The sequence below is a fragment of the Necator americanus genome, chromosome I (assembly GCF_031761385.1).
Source record: "Necator americanus strain Aroian chromosome I, whole genome shotgun sequence".
NCBI classification, from domain to species: domain Eukaryota; kingdom Metazoa; phylum Nematoda; class Chromadorea; order Rhabditida; family Ancylostomatidae; genus Necator; species Necator americanus.
The window spans coordinates 8,080,126-8,092,292 of NC_087371.1; the positions used below are offsets into that span (position 1 = coordinate 8,080,126).

General features: G+C 42.1%; 1 protein-coding gene across 3 annotated transcripts; it reads left to right on the forward strand.

Annotated features, from left to right (window-relative positions):
• Positions 1–781: 781 nt before the first annotated feature.
• Positions 782–10,658, forward strand: RB195_004852 (uncharacterized protein; the record flags this gene model as incomplete). 3 transcript variants are annotated; one of them, XM_064182895.1, is made up of 27 exons in its annotated part: positions 782–854; positions 915–1,022; positions 1,717–1,834; positions 2,270–2,371; positions 2,432–2,510; positions 2,907–3,053; positions 3,119–3,254; positions 3,314–3,443; positions 4,228–4,340; positions 4,523–4,647; positions 4,733–4,833; positions 5,284–5,369; positions 5,425–5,534; positions 5,637–5,735; positions 5,797–5,955; positions 6,023–6,183; positions 6,234–6,379; positions 6,447–6,529; positions 6,588–6,718; positions 6,777–6,888; positions 6,987–7,079; positions 7,136–7,228; positions 8,273–8,342; positions 9,742–9,848; positions 10,231–10,329; positions 10,388–10,504; positions 10,566–10,658. In XM_064182895.1, 27 exons carry the CDS (start codon positions 782–784, stop codon positions 10,656–10,658), a joined length of 2,991 nt encoding a protein of 996 aa, XP_064034160.1. The 3 variants fall into 3 exon arrangements, with proteins under 3 accessions (XP_064034160.1, XP_064034161.1, XP_064034162.1); XM_064182893.1 differs by lacking the exons at positions 8,273–8,342; positions 9,742–9,848; positions 10,231–10,329; positions 10,388–10,504; positions 10,566–10,658 and having other exon boundaries at positions 7,136–7,240; XM_064182894.1 differs by lacking the exons at positions 782–854; positions 915–1,022; positions 1,717–1,834; ... (18 more) ...; positions 7,136–7,228; positions 8,273–8,342 and having other exon boundaries at positions 9,774–9,848.
• Positions 10,659–12,167: the final 1,509 nt, after the last annotated feature.

The following is a 12,167-nucleotide window of genomic DNA, read 5'->3' on the forward strand; positions in this document are numbered from 1 at the left end:
CCCTAAGGCCTAAACATTAGTCTTGGAGGTTCTATGACATGTAAACTAAAGTTAGTAAGAGAAAAAAGTAAGTAGGGACTTCAAGGAATAAAAGCGCCACCGAGTACCTCCTCCCCACACATTTTCCCCGGACTAACTATGCTGTTTTGACTCTGCACTTCTACCTAGGTCAAAGATCGGTCCTACTTGGTACACAACAGGATCTTCGACAGGCGGTTTCTGCACCACATGCTTGCGTAGTTTCCGGTGCGCCCTTCTTTTTCTACGTGGCTTACGACCGTCTTTGCCTTCTGTTCCACGTCCCTGCTACTCTATTGACTTAGGCGTCGAATGGGAAAATGACAAGAGGTGAGATATTACTCCTCTTGAAACTTCTTCCAAAAACAGAAAAGAACCTAAGGGAAAAATCTGAGAAGTTAACCAACTGCCCTCCATTACCAGTTGACACCCACAACGAAGAATCCCCTCATGCACGTGTCCAAAAACGTTGAAAGTACTGTATCTTGAAGGATGCGTACGGAGCGCGAAGTTTAAAAATTTGCGGGAAACGTGCGTAAACGAATTTGGGTGGAGCGCAAGCTCGATTCGTTTCTATTGGGTTTTCTCGTCTTTTTTTCTGGACAACTTTCTTCTTTTAAAAACGTTGTGGATCCGGATGTTCTTTAGGAACAAATTCCCGAAAGTCTAATTCTGCAGGCTATCCACTTTGCCTCCTTTGGATGTTTATCTCAGGTATCTGATCTTAACCCATGTTGTAAGTTTGTAGAAAGTCTCTGCCGAAATGTCGAGCACCGGCCGTCGAACTCCGTCAAGACGTTTGGCCTCCAGACAAGGCGATGCTCCGTCGATAAGATGTGAGTGTTTATATACACATTTCTTTTTTTCCTAACGATTTCTTTTTCATTTCTTTCCAGCGGAAACATCAAGTTCGCGCAACAGATCGCCCGATCTTCGCTCACTTCCACCAAGTGAAGCGCCAATGCCCAGTGAATCTACTTCACCGGTTGCCTCCGTTCGAAGTGGTTGGTTTTGCGGGATCCTATCTCATTTTTGGATCACTTCCCGAAGAACAACATTCGAGAGATTTGGAGTTGTTCGTCTACAAAGTGTATTCAATCTCAAAATTCTTGTTCGGAGCTCCTGTTGGTTACATGAGTACATGTAAGTATAGTGGGTCAAAACAATGTGAACCACGGTGCATTTGCGTAAGCGGCTGCGCTCGAAGTGGAGCGTAGCGGTTAGAATTGAGGATGGACCCATACTAACACTGCTCGTCGTTGCAGTTTGCGATGGTCCAACCTCCACTGTAACCGTTACGGTCCACTGCGCCACTTTTGCGCAAATGGACAGTGCTTCATGTCGCTTTGACCTGGCTATATGTCCATTTGCTCTGAGAGTGGCCTGGTTGGTGATTGGAATATAGCAGGGTTCGTGGTTGCAATATTTCATGGATCCTCATGTGGAAGAATTAGGACACTTTGCTTTTTCAACTGGGCGATATTAGTGGTAATTTTACAGCTAGGAAGTCAGGCAGCGAGGCTAACTATAAGGCTTCTTCTTTACCTTCTAAAGTTATCAAACGAGGAACCGGCATGTTTCATAGGATGTATTTTTGTCATCGAGAGAGATTCTGCTTTTCTTGGTCGTTCCGAATTTCCCAGTTTGCTGCTGAAACTTGAACTCATATTTTTGAATCATTATCTGACAGTAATTAAGGTGTCTCTTCGCTTCGTTATGGCTCTGAGTTGGGCATGTCGTCCCAGGGGTCGACGGCACTGTCGTCACGTCGTGGGCATGCTCGTGCTGAACTTGGAACAGCCCCAAGTCACCATAGGTATTATCTGCTTGTAATTTAAAGGCATCACCCCACAAATCTGAGGTGGTGCAGATTTCAGGATTCGTATACGGGATGGGAGACTACGGAGAGGGGAGTGATTCCGTCCATTTCTTCCTAATTGCCGTAAAAAACGGCCCGGAAGATGTGGCGCCTCACAAGGCTGGCGCGCTCCAGTCGAACTCCCTGTAGAAAATAGTGCGCCAAAACGCCTGAAGCCGTATCTTCCGGGCCGTTTTTTACGGCAATTAGAAAAAAATGGACGGAATCACCCCCCTTTCCGTAGTCTCCCATCCCGTATACGAATACTCCACCTGAAATCTGCACCACCTCAGACTCCTGGGGTGATGCCTTTAAGTTGTTATACAACCTTTTTCAAACGGATTCCATTTTTCAACTTTTTCAGCGCTAAATATTTACATCTTTTTTGCTTAGAACAGTCCGTATCGAAGGATTTGAGGATGATCTGGCTGATGACAACAACCAACCTCGTATGTACATCTGGGGAACAAGAATTTGCGTTGTAGATGTGCAAAGGTGATATCTTCTTCGAGTCTCCTTATTTCATTGTTTCTCTTTAGAATTCTGAAATTTCAGAGCTTTCCGTGGTTTCATAACCGAGTTCAAGGTGTCAGCACTAGATGAAGACGAGAATATGTTAATGCTTCCTTCAACGGTACGATAACTGAGAATCACTTTAAAATAAAGGGTTTTTTAAAGCAAGTATGGTAAACGAAATAACAAGTGGTCAAAATGACATAAAACATTGTGCAGTTGCGTAAGCGGGTGCTCCCAAAGCGGTTCAATGAGGCGTAGCGGTTTGGTGGGGGGAGGACTCTTCGCTGCAGTTCGCGATGTTTTCACCCCGATTCCAGCCGCTTACGTAACTGCACCATGCTTCATGTCGTTTTGACCCGAGAATACTAGATAAAAGGTTGCCTTTGGAGATTTTTCTTAAAATCTGAAAGTGAATCACCTGGCCAGCTGCACGAGCTTTTGCGAGACTAAACAAATATAATTTGTAAGTAGAATTGATTTTTTGTGTATTTTTTCACCGCATTGATTAGTTTAGCGCCAAGCTGTGGACACTACTATTCCCTATTACATGGAACGCCTTTTCGAGATAGACCAGACGGATTCCTCTTTTCTGAATCTGAATCTTGCTCATGTGAAAAGCTATTCTGAACCTCTCTATAGGAAGATCGTTGCTTATCCAGCGGTAGGTATTTTTTTGACAACGGCTTTTGTCACTATAGTTGATTTATCCTTTATTTCTGGCTTTAGGATGTAATCCCATATCTCGACATGACAGTGAATGAAATCTACCAGGAGAAGTACAATCGTACATTAGCTACACCCATTGAATTGCGTCCTTTCAATGCCGATAAGACGAGAAACATGCGCAGCTTGAATCCATGTGGTGAGAAGCTCTGCAGACGAAGGAGTATTTCGATTTATTTTGAATTTGTACCATTCTAGATATTGATCAACTGATTACTATTACTGGAATGGTTACACGTACATCGTCCTTGATCCCTGAAATGCGTATGGGATTCTTTCAATGTTCGGTTTGCAAATTTTGCGTTGAAAGCGAAGTGGATCGTGGAAGGTTAGACTGCTTCAGAGTTGATACCACAGATTTCACTGCAAGAGCGCCATCTACTAATAATTTTAGCGTGGCTTGGTTACGGTTTTCAATGTAAAGAGAGATGCAAGCTTGGCGAAAGTTCCATAGTAGCAGTTTGCTCCGGTACTGCCTTCCCTAACAATAAGTCCTTCCGAAGTTTTAGAGCTAATGTTGATGGAATTCGAACGCGCCGCATGATAAAAGTTATAGTTCGAACAAGAAGTGTTCGAACTATGACTTTTATTATGCGGCGCGTTCGAAAATTGGAAGGAATAAACAAGACGTCTCGATCAATCCATCAGTTAGGATGCTAAATTGAATTTTGTTTTGAATTTTGAAAAATCTCAGTTGAAGTTAGACCTGAAGTTGGAACTGTACATCTCCGTAATGCATATAACGGTGATGTTGGTGTTGTGTCACTTCACTCCTACCCTTTTCCAGAGGATTTCCAGAAGTTCAGTTCTGTTAGAGGGTTTTTTTTAATGCTTTTTGCCCGACTCTTTTAAGTCTAAAAAGTTTCTATTTTGTTTTTTTTTATGGATACTAGAGTCTCCCACCGTCAGGATATATCACTCACTCTCATCCTGTTAGTTTGATGACAACATATCTCGAAGAAGATAGCTTTGGTGTTAAACAACTTTCACTTCTACTCTCAGAAGAAGCTTCTCTCTTTAACTTCCAGCTTGACACTATCGAACCAATTTTCAAGACTTGTTTACTTAAGATAAGGCTGTTTTGTCACCACTTCTTACGAAATATTTTTCAGGATTGAGGAACCAACTGTTTGTACGAACTGCTCAAATACTATGTGCTTCCAGTTGTTGCACAATAGATCGATATTCCTTGACAAGCAGATCATGAAACTACAGGAGTCACCTGGTTGGTAGTATTGAATTCGAGCCATTCAAGTAGCTTTTACAATGTAGGAAATTGTTCAGTTGGAGATTAAATCGGCATCAGAAGTTGATTTTTTTCACTGTTACCACGTGTTAAATCACGTAGGCTTAAAATAGTACTTCTCAACTGTAAGAAGCAAGATGGTTTTGACATCATTCTTCCAGATGACATGCCATCTGGGCAGACTCCGCACACAGTTACTGTCTTTGTTCATGGTAGTTTGGTAGAGTCAGTGCAACCAGGAGATCGTGTCACTCTTACTGGAATATTCCGTGTACAAGCGACTAAGGTATTCGCTGTTGTGGTTTGATAGTTTATTTTTGTCATTGCAAACTATATTAGAAGTGGTAACTATGTTAGAAGTTTGAATTCAGGTGAATCCTCGTCATAGAAATTTGATGGCTGTCTACCGGACCAACATCGATGCACTTCATTTCAGAAAAACGGACTCTTCACGACTTCATCAAGATAACGGGTGAGGTACATTCAGTGTTTTACTAAGTCCGAAAGTTTAACGAATTATAAAATGCTCGTCGTAAATGTGAAAACAAGAGTAAGTTTGGGTAGTAAGTAGTGAGACCTTCTCTACTCATTGTGTGAGGATCTATGAGGTCAATAAAGTAAATCTATGGAAATTGGGAACGAAATTACGCTACAACTCGTGAATCATAAATTTGTAAATATCGGCTTTTAAGCTTTTAGTAAATGGATTAGTACATACATGTAAAAAAAGAGTGAGATAGATAGTTAGAAGTGTAGAAATTTATGCCGTAATGCTTACAATCCCTGAAAAAAACTAACGTTGAGGATCGCTACGATCGCTAGCCGACGTGGAGTTATCCAGCTGAGAATGGGCAGTCACTGCAGATTGTGGCTGAACTTCGAGCAGGGAACAATTGAGAGTAGTCACATTATTTTATTTTAGCGAATCATTAACAGATGAACGTATCCAACAAATTCGCAATCTGTCCAAACGTGCAGATATCATGGATGCTCTCAGCCACGCTATTGGTGAGATATTGTTCACAAGATTGAAAAAATGTTTGTAATCAATCATTTTTCACAGCTCCATCTATTTATGAGCACAACGATGTCAAGAAGGGCATTCTTTGTTTGTTGTTTGGAGGGACTACTAAGGATGATGAAACCACTCACAAAACTAAACTGAGGAGTGAGGTTGGAATAGTTTGAGGAAGTATCAAAACCGCTTAATTGTGTATTAAATCATTTAAGCTTTTGTAATAATCGATCAGGTGTTGTGAAGTCCTCACCTTTTAGATTAACATTCTTCTTTGCGGTGATCCAGGAACTTCAAAATCCCAACTTCTGCAATATGTTTACCGCTTGCTTCCTAGAAGTCAGTACACCAGTGGAAAAGTAGGTCAAGTAGAATAAAGAGAAAGTTTTGAGAAGGTTTCCTTAATTATTTGATGTTAAGGGCTCCTCTGCAGTAGGACTGACGGCGTCAGTCTCACGTGATGCTGACACACGGCAGTTGGTACTGCAGACTGGTGCACTTGTGCTGGCTGATAATGGAGTTTGCTGTATTGACGAATTTGATAAGATGAACGAGTCGGCAAGAAGTGTCCTGCATGAAGTTTGTCCTGATCTTATTTATTTGGCTCTTGGTAATAACATTTAGCGTTTGATTCACCTTAGTGTAGGTAATGGAGCAGCAGACTATGTCGATCGCGAAGGCGGGTATCATTTGCCAGCTGAATGCACGTGCTTCAATCCTTGCTGCGGCAAACCCAGTAGATTCTAAATGGAACAAAGATAAGACAATTGTAGACAACATTCAGCTCCCCCACACACTTTTATCCAGGTGAGCTTTTATGCAGAAGGAAATCCTCTTAACGGCTAGAGTTACTTTAGATTCGACTTGATTTTCTTAATGGTGGATCCTCAAGATGACGCTTACGACAGACGTCTGGCAAACCATTTGGTATCGCTATACTACAAAGATACCTCTGAAACGCAAGCTGAAAAGCTGGATATGGCACTGCTGAGAGACTACATTGGTAGAGTGTCGTATTTTCCTTCGAGGTGAGAGTAGTTTTAAACAGGCATTGTAACTTTCTTTTTAAGCTTACGCCAAGGCTAACATCTACCCAAAATTGACCGATGAGTCGTCGCAATTCATTATCGATAAATACTTGTTTATGAGAAAGGTTTGCATTACTTTCTCTCTGTTCGGTTAATCAACAGTATATCTGTTTCTATTGTTAGGCTGGAGCTCAGCACGGCCAGATATCGGCCTACCCACGACAGCTCGAATCGCTTATTCGCTTGTCAGAAGCTCATGCAAAGATACGCCTTGCAGATGCGGTGACGATCAATGATGTTGAAGCGGCATACAAGTTATTATTTGTGTGAGAGATTGAGTAAATAGGTGAATAGCGAACCCTTCGTGTTTAGTCTATATCGTGAAGCACTGAAGCAGTCGGCAGTTGATCCAGTTACTGGTAAAGTGGATGTTAACATTTTGGCAGCTGGCATGAGCGCTACAAGTAGGAAGATTGTTCAGCAGGTGATTTATTGTCGATCATCTTTCATTTTTATATTTCAATCACTGATGAGCGGTCTTTGTATATTACTTAATCTTTGAGTGAGCATGATTAACTTTAGGTTGCTGACGCTATTGCTGAGCATTTGGACAGCACTAAAGGTGTGAACATTTCGGCGAAGAATCTCTTCATGGCTCTTAGACAGGCTGATAAGGTAAATATTACTGCATTTTAGGAAATATTCATTTGCTAGTATTAAATATGATTTAGACATTGAATCGCGATATTTTCGATGAGGCTCTGAATGAGCTAGCCAAGAAGGAGGTGATTGTAAGAACAGGAGAACGGATTCGTTACTTGACAGTAAGGAGCTGAAGATTTCATCCAGATACAATCATCTTCATTGGTCGTCTGAAGCTGATCTCTTCTGTAAAAAAAAACTACTAATGTTGTCCATATAAATCTCCTTAATTTTTCAATTTTTATACTACATTCCCTGTCTTCATTTTATGGTTATTATCTACCTTCCAGTTCTGCCTCCGCCTTTTTGTAGAAACGATATGAGATATAAAATGTGATCGCGTTTGTTCTATAGATGTCTAATGGTGGTATTCCATAATGTGCTCTGGTGGGAATTGATGGATATGGTTTACAAAATTTCATGTCACGTTGAGATGTGCTTGTCTTTTGTGGTATGGTCCGATCAAAATAAAATGAGACTCGGTGCAGTTGTATAAGCAGCTGCGCGTGCTCCAAGCAGTGCAGCGTAACGGTTAGGACGGAGGGGACTTTTGCTAGAACCACTCACTACTGCAGTTCTACGCGCAGCATCCCCCTCCATCCTAACCGTTACCCGGACCGCTTGGAGTGGACACGTTATGACTCGGCTATATCTCGTTAGTGATTCATGAGTTATTTTGGGATTTACATCCACTGCTTGAATCAAGTTAAAACGTTAGTTGACCCAAGTGCGAACAGCAAAGTGAAACCCTTAGTAATCATGATGTCCCGGATGACCATGGTGCACGTTGCAACAGTGCGGTACCTTGGGCATGGAAATGTCATTCAAGCAGGGAAAGTACGTGTGCAGGGTGGTGCACCACGAGCGCGGGGACAACCTTGAGCAACAAAACTTGTAGGAATTGAATGGTATTTACAAGTGCGATCTCAGAAGGTATAGTAGGGTCAAAACGACATGAAACACGTACGCAGTTGCGTACGCGGCTTCTTTCGAGGCGCTTCGGTGGAGCGTGGTGAAATTCTTGCTGACACCACCCATCGCTGCAGTTTGCGACGGTCCCAACTTGGTTCCAGCTACTGCCTTCACCGCGCCATTTCGAGCGCGTACGCAAATGCACCGAAACTACACTCGTGTTTCATGTCGTATTGACCCGACTATACACTCAGGAAACTCGATTTCTCAGTGCCGTCGCTGCAGTATTCAGTTCGCAGTTACCTTTGCGAATTGAAAGTCAAGGTTTGTCTAAACTTCTACTAATATACCCACTAACATCGGGTTGCGACCATAACTAATTGCATCTGTTAATGATTCCAGAGTTTACGATTCGTATTTTAGTAGGTAGCGTTTTCGTTTAGTTTTCAGTTTGCGCTGTCATGGGTAGAGAATGAGTAACTGAACTGTGTATATTCTTCACATCCTTCTAACGACCCATATTTCAATTTTATCCTCTATCTTATTTATTTTTACTTTTTTGATAGGAAACACCGCTAGAGAGAGTTGGGGGACGCTCCCTACGCTCGAAGCCATTTTTTGCATCTGTCCAGCGCTTGTGATTAAAGGCATCACCCCACGAATCTGAGGTGGTGCAGATTTCAGGTGGAGTATTCGTATACGGGATGGGAGACTACAGAGAGGGAGGTGATTCCGTCCATTTCTTGCTAATTGCCGTAAAAAACGGCCGGGAAGATGCGGCGCCGCACAAGATTGGCGCGCTCCAATCGAACCTCTTGTACAAAATGGTGCGCCAAAACGAATGAAGCCGTATCTTCCGGGCCATTTTTTACGGCAATTAGGAAGAAATGGACGGAATCATCCCCTCTCTGTAGTCTCCCATCCTGTATACGAATACTTCACCTGAAATCTGCACCACCTCAGATTCGTGGGGTGATGCCTTTAATAAGTATGTGACTGGGCCATCTAGCTTTTGCTTACCCTCGTGAATATAGCACCAACAGGAATATTTAATGGTTTACGTGATAGAGACGTGTGCGGTCTATCTTCCATATACATGAAAAGGAAAGTTTCTAGCACAATCCTTTTGAAAAGCCGGAAGTTATTTGAATAGATTATGATATCTAGTCATGCCCAATCATAAGAAAAAGAAGAGTAAAGGACTGGGTTGGCCGGGGACATTTCGACCAAATGACTCCTCAAACCATTGAGTTAAAGACATGGTTGGCCTGAAAAGTTTTCAAACCATTGACCGTACAGTCGCAACAGATGCAACAACTCTTACCACTCGGATGCACGAATGTATCAAATCGCTCCTTTTACACTCACAGGCAATACAAATTCATCGACATACGAATGAGTGGTTTAATTGTCTTCCGGCGGAGCATTGTCTAACTATCTCATCGTGAAAAATCATCACCTTTTAAGTAGACAGTTATAAAAAGTGGGATCTAAGTTTTAATAACCTCCAAAGCATATCATCGCGTTCATTGCTTAGGCGATATCTTACCTAATGGAATCAGAAGTCTCAGAAGCTTCTGAACTTCTCAGATTTTCGGAGATAGAGTAGGGTTGACGATACTATTTATATATTAGCATATTAGCAGTATATATATATATATATATTAGCATTTTGTTTGCTTCTCTGCGGGGTGTTCTTTCGTTAACTTCTGAATGATTACAGATTCTTGTTGTTGTTTTTCTTGGCAGAGTTTGATGTCCAGTCAACCAATAGACGTTGACTGCACAGACCTTGCTGCTTTTATGACAAGGTTAAATGCGCTGAGGAAGGTGAGCGTTTTGTTTCGTTTTGGGTGTAGTAGATCTCTTGAGAGTTGATCGAGATGGGAAGTTATTCTTACACGATGCAATTGTTTTGTTAGTTGAGATTAAAGCGAAGTAGAATTAGCAGTGGAAGAAGTCCTAGATGAATGTAGTGCTACATACAACAAGAGGGCTTTGTCAAAATCTCACTTCACTAGAAGGTCCTAGATCTCTACAGAGCCACAGAAAGCACAAAAAAATTAGTTTGTTTCTTGGTAGCTGTTCTTGCCATTCATTTTTTAAAATAGCTTCCAGGACTAAAAGATCGTAGATAGGAATAAAACAAGATACTAAGATTATTTTCAGGTGCCCGTAAGCTTTTTCTGAGGCAACATATTAATTATTGCAGGCTGATGACTCTGTAATAATAGAACTAAATGACGCCTTACCTACTCAGTCATTTCATCCAGTGAATAGCCATGCTACCTGCAAAAGTGTCGGCGAACGAGTTTGTTTTCTTAATATATTTGCTTCTATCATTCCCTTATTAACGGAACTCTATTCAGCTTAGTGAACTGCAGAAGGAACGCTTTGCATTGATCACTAAGTGTTTAGAAGAGAATGAACGGCGGGGAAAGACTGTGCCTGAGGGGACGTTGGAAGCAAAGATAGTACGCAACACAGTGAGTTTTGGAATTTCCTGCCTTTCTCTCTTCTTTTTTCGAAGAGGAACTCCTTATTTAGATTCGGCAAATTCGCGCAGAATTTGAGGTCGAAGAAATCATTGGTGCCAGAACTCGCAAAGCAGTCGATGAACGTTGCGGAAAGATCTTCTGATCTCTAGGACCAGTGATATCGTCATTTTGTTTGGAACATTATCAAATAGTCCTGGCCGATCAAGCGGTACTGTGTTTGCTCAAGTTTTATATTTTGGAAATCACATTTCACTAACATTAGGAGTTTGTATTCTGTTATATTTTAATACCTATATAATGCACTAAGATCAGACGTTTTATTCATGAGTCATCGATAAATTTTTATTTTTCAATTTCTCGCGTTGGGAGGCACCCGCGCACTAGACAGAAAACGCATACCATGGTGCGTTAAAGGGATATTACAGTCTAGTCAAAGTCCATGATTGTAATATGACAATAACAGTTGAACAGTTACATGCTGCAAGACAATTTTTCACTGATAGAATGATGATGACGCACAGCACGTTGTTGGGAACATTGTCTGAGCGGCCGCACTAGAACGGCTCAGGATTGTCATCTGCGCGGTGAAGAAGACAAGATGGTTTTGTAGTAAGGGAAAGGAAATTGGACATGGACTCAAATCTAAGTGCTAGCAATATAGGTGTTGTCTCCCAGTGCTTCAAGGATTTAATCACAATGGTGGACCGCTTTAATGAGTGTTCATGAAAGCAGAGAAAGTGACTGACTACCACTGATGAACGACTCCGATCTCTTCTCGGCTTTCGCCCTCCAGGCGGGCTGCTCGTGCTTCGATTAGAAAGCGGGGTTGCGGTGAAGGATGGCCACAGATGTCATGGTGGCTTCGACGTGTAACACGCGAAGATCGCCAGCGCTACGAAATTTCTGAAGCGGCAATTCCGCCTTGTTACATCCTACAACGACAGCGCTAGAGCACAAGTTGACTTCGTGCTAATAGGACAGCGATCAAAGGCTTCTCACCAATGGGAAAGTCATAGTGGTCAGTCATAATTACAATACAACATCAACACACTTTTCCTCACTATCAAAATCGCGCCTCCAAAACTGAACCATGATGACCAATGTGGATGTTCTCGAATTAAGTGGTGGTGGCTGAAGGAGAAAGAGGCTGAATTCTTTTCGCTCATACGACTGCCACGCGTGAAGAACGCCGGGCATACGTGGGGACTCTCGTGTTGTGAGATGGTCGTGACAGCCCGCGCAGTGCTCAGTACACGACCTTATCGTTGGAAGATCGAGAAACAGACGTGTCTATAGATGTGTAAAGTAACAACGATAATGGGAATGAATTTGTCGGAAAATTCTATGGCGCCAACGATAGAAGTGGAAACTTTCAGATGGTCTAGAAGATGGAACCAAAGCGATGCCGCAACTATTTCGAGATCATCTCAGAAGAAGAGTTCACCGTGCGTGACGACGTGATAGCTCCCGAATAATAATAAAGAAAAAGGGAGGAATAGCCTTTTTTATGGGCAGTAGAGTGGTGACAACACACAACTACTGGGATTGCACTGGTTAAAGAGCTCGAGCTAGTAATTTGAGCTACACTACTTGGATTGGGGGAGTTCGATGACGATGAAATCGCTCGCATACTTTACGTAATTAACAAGTT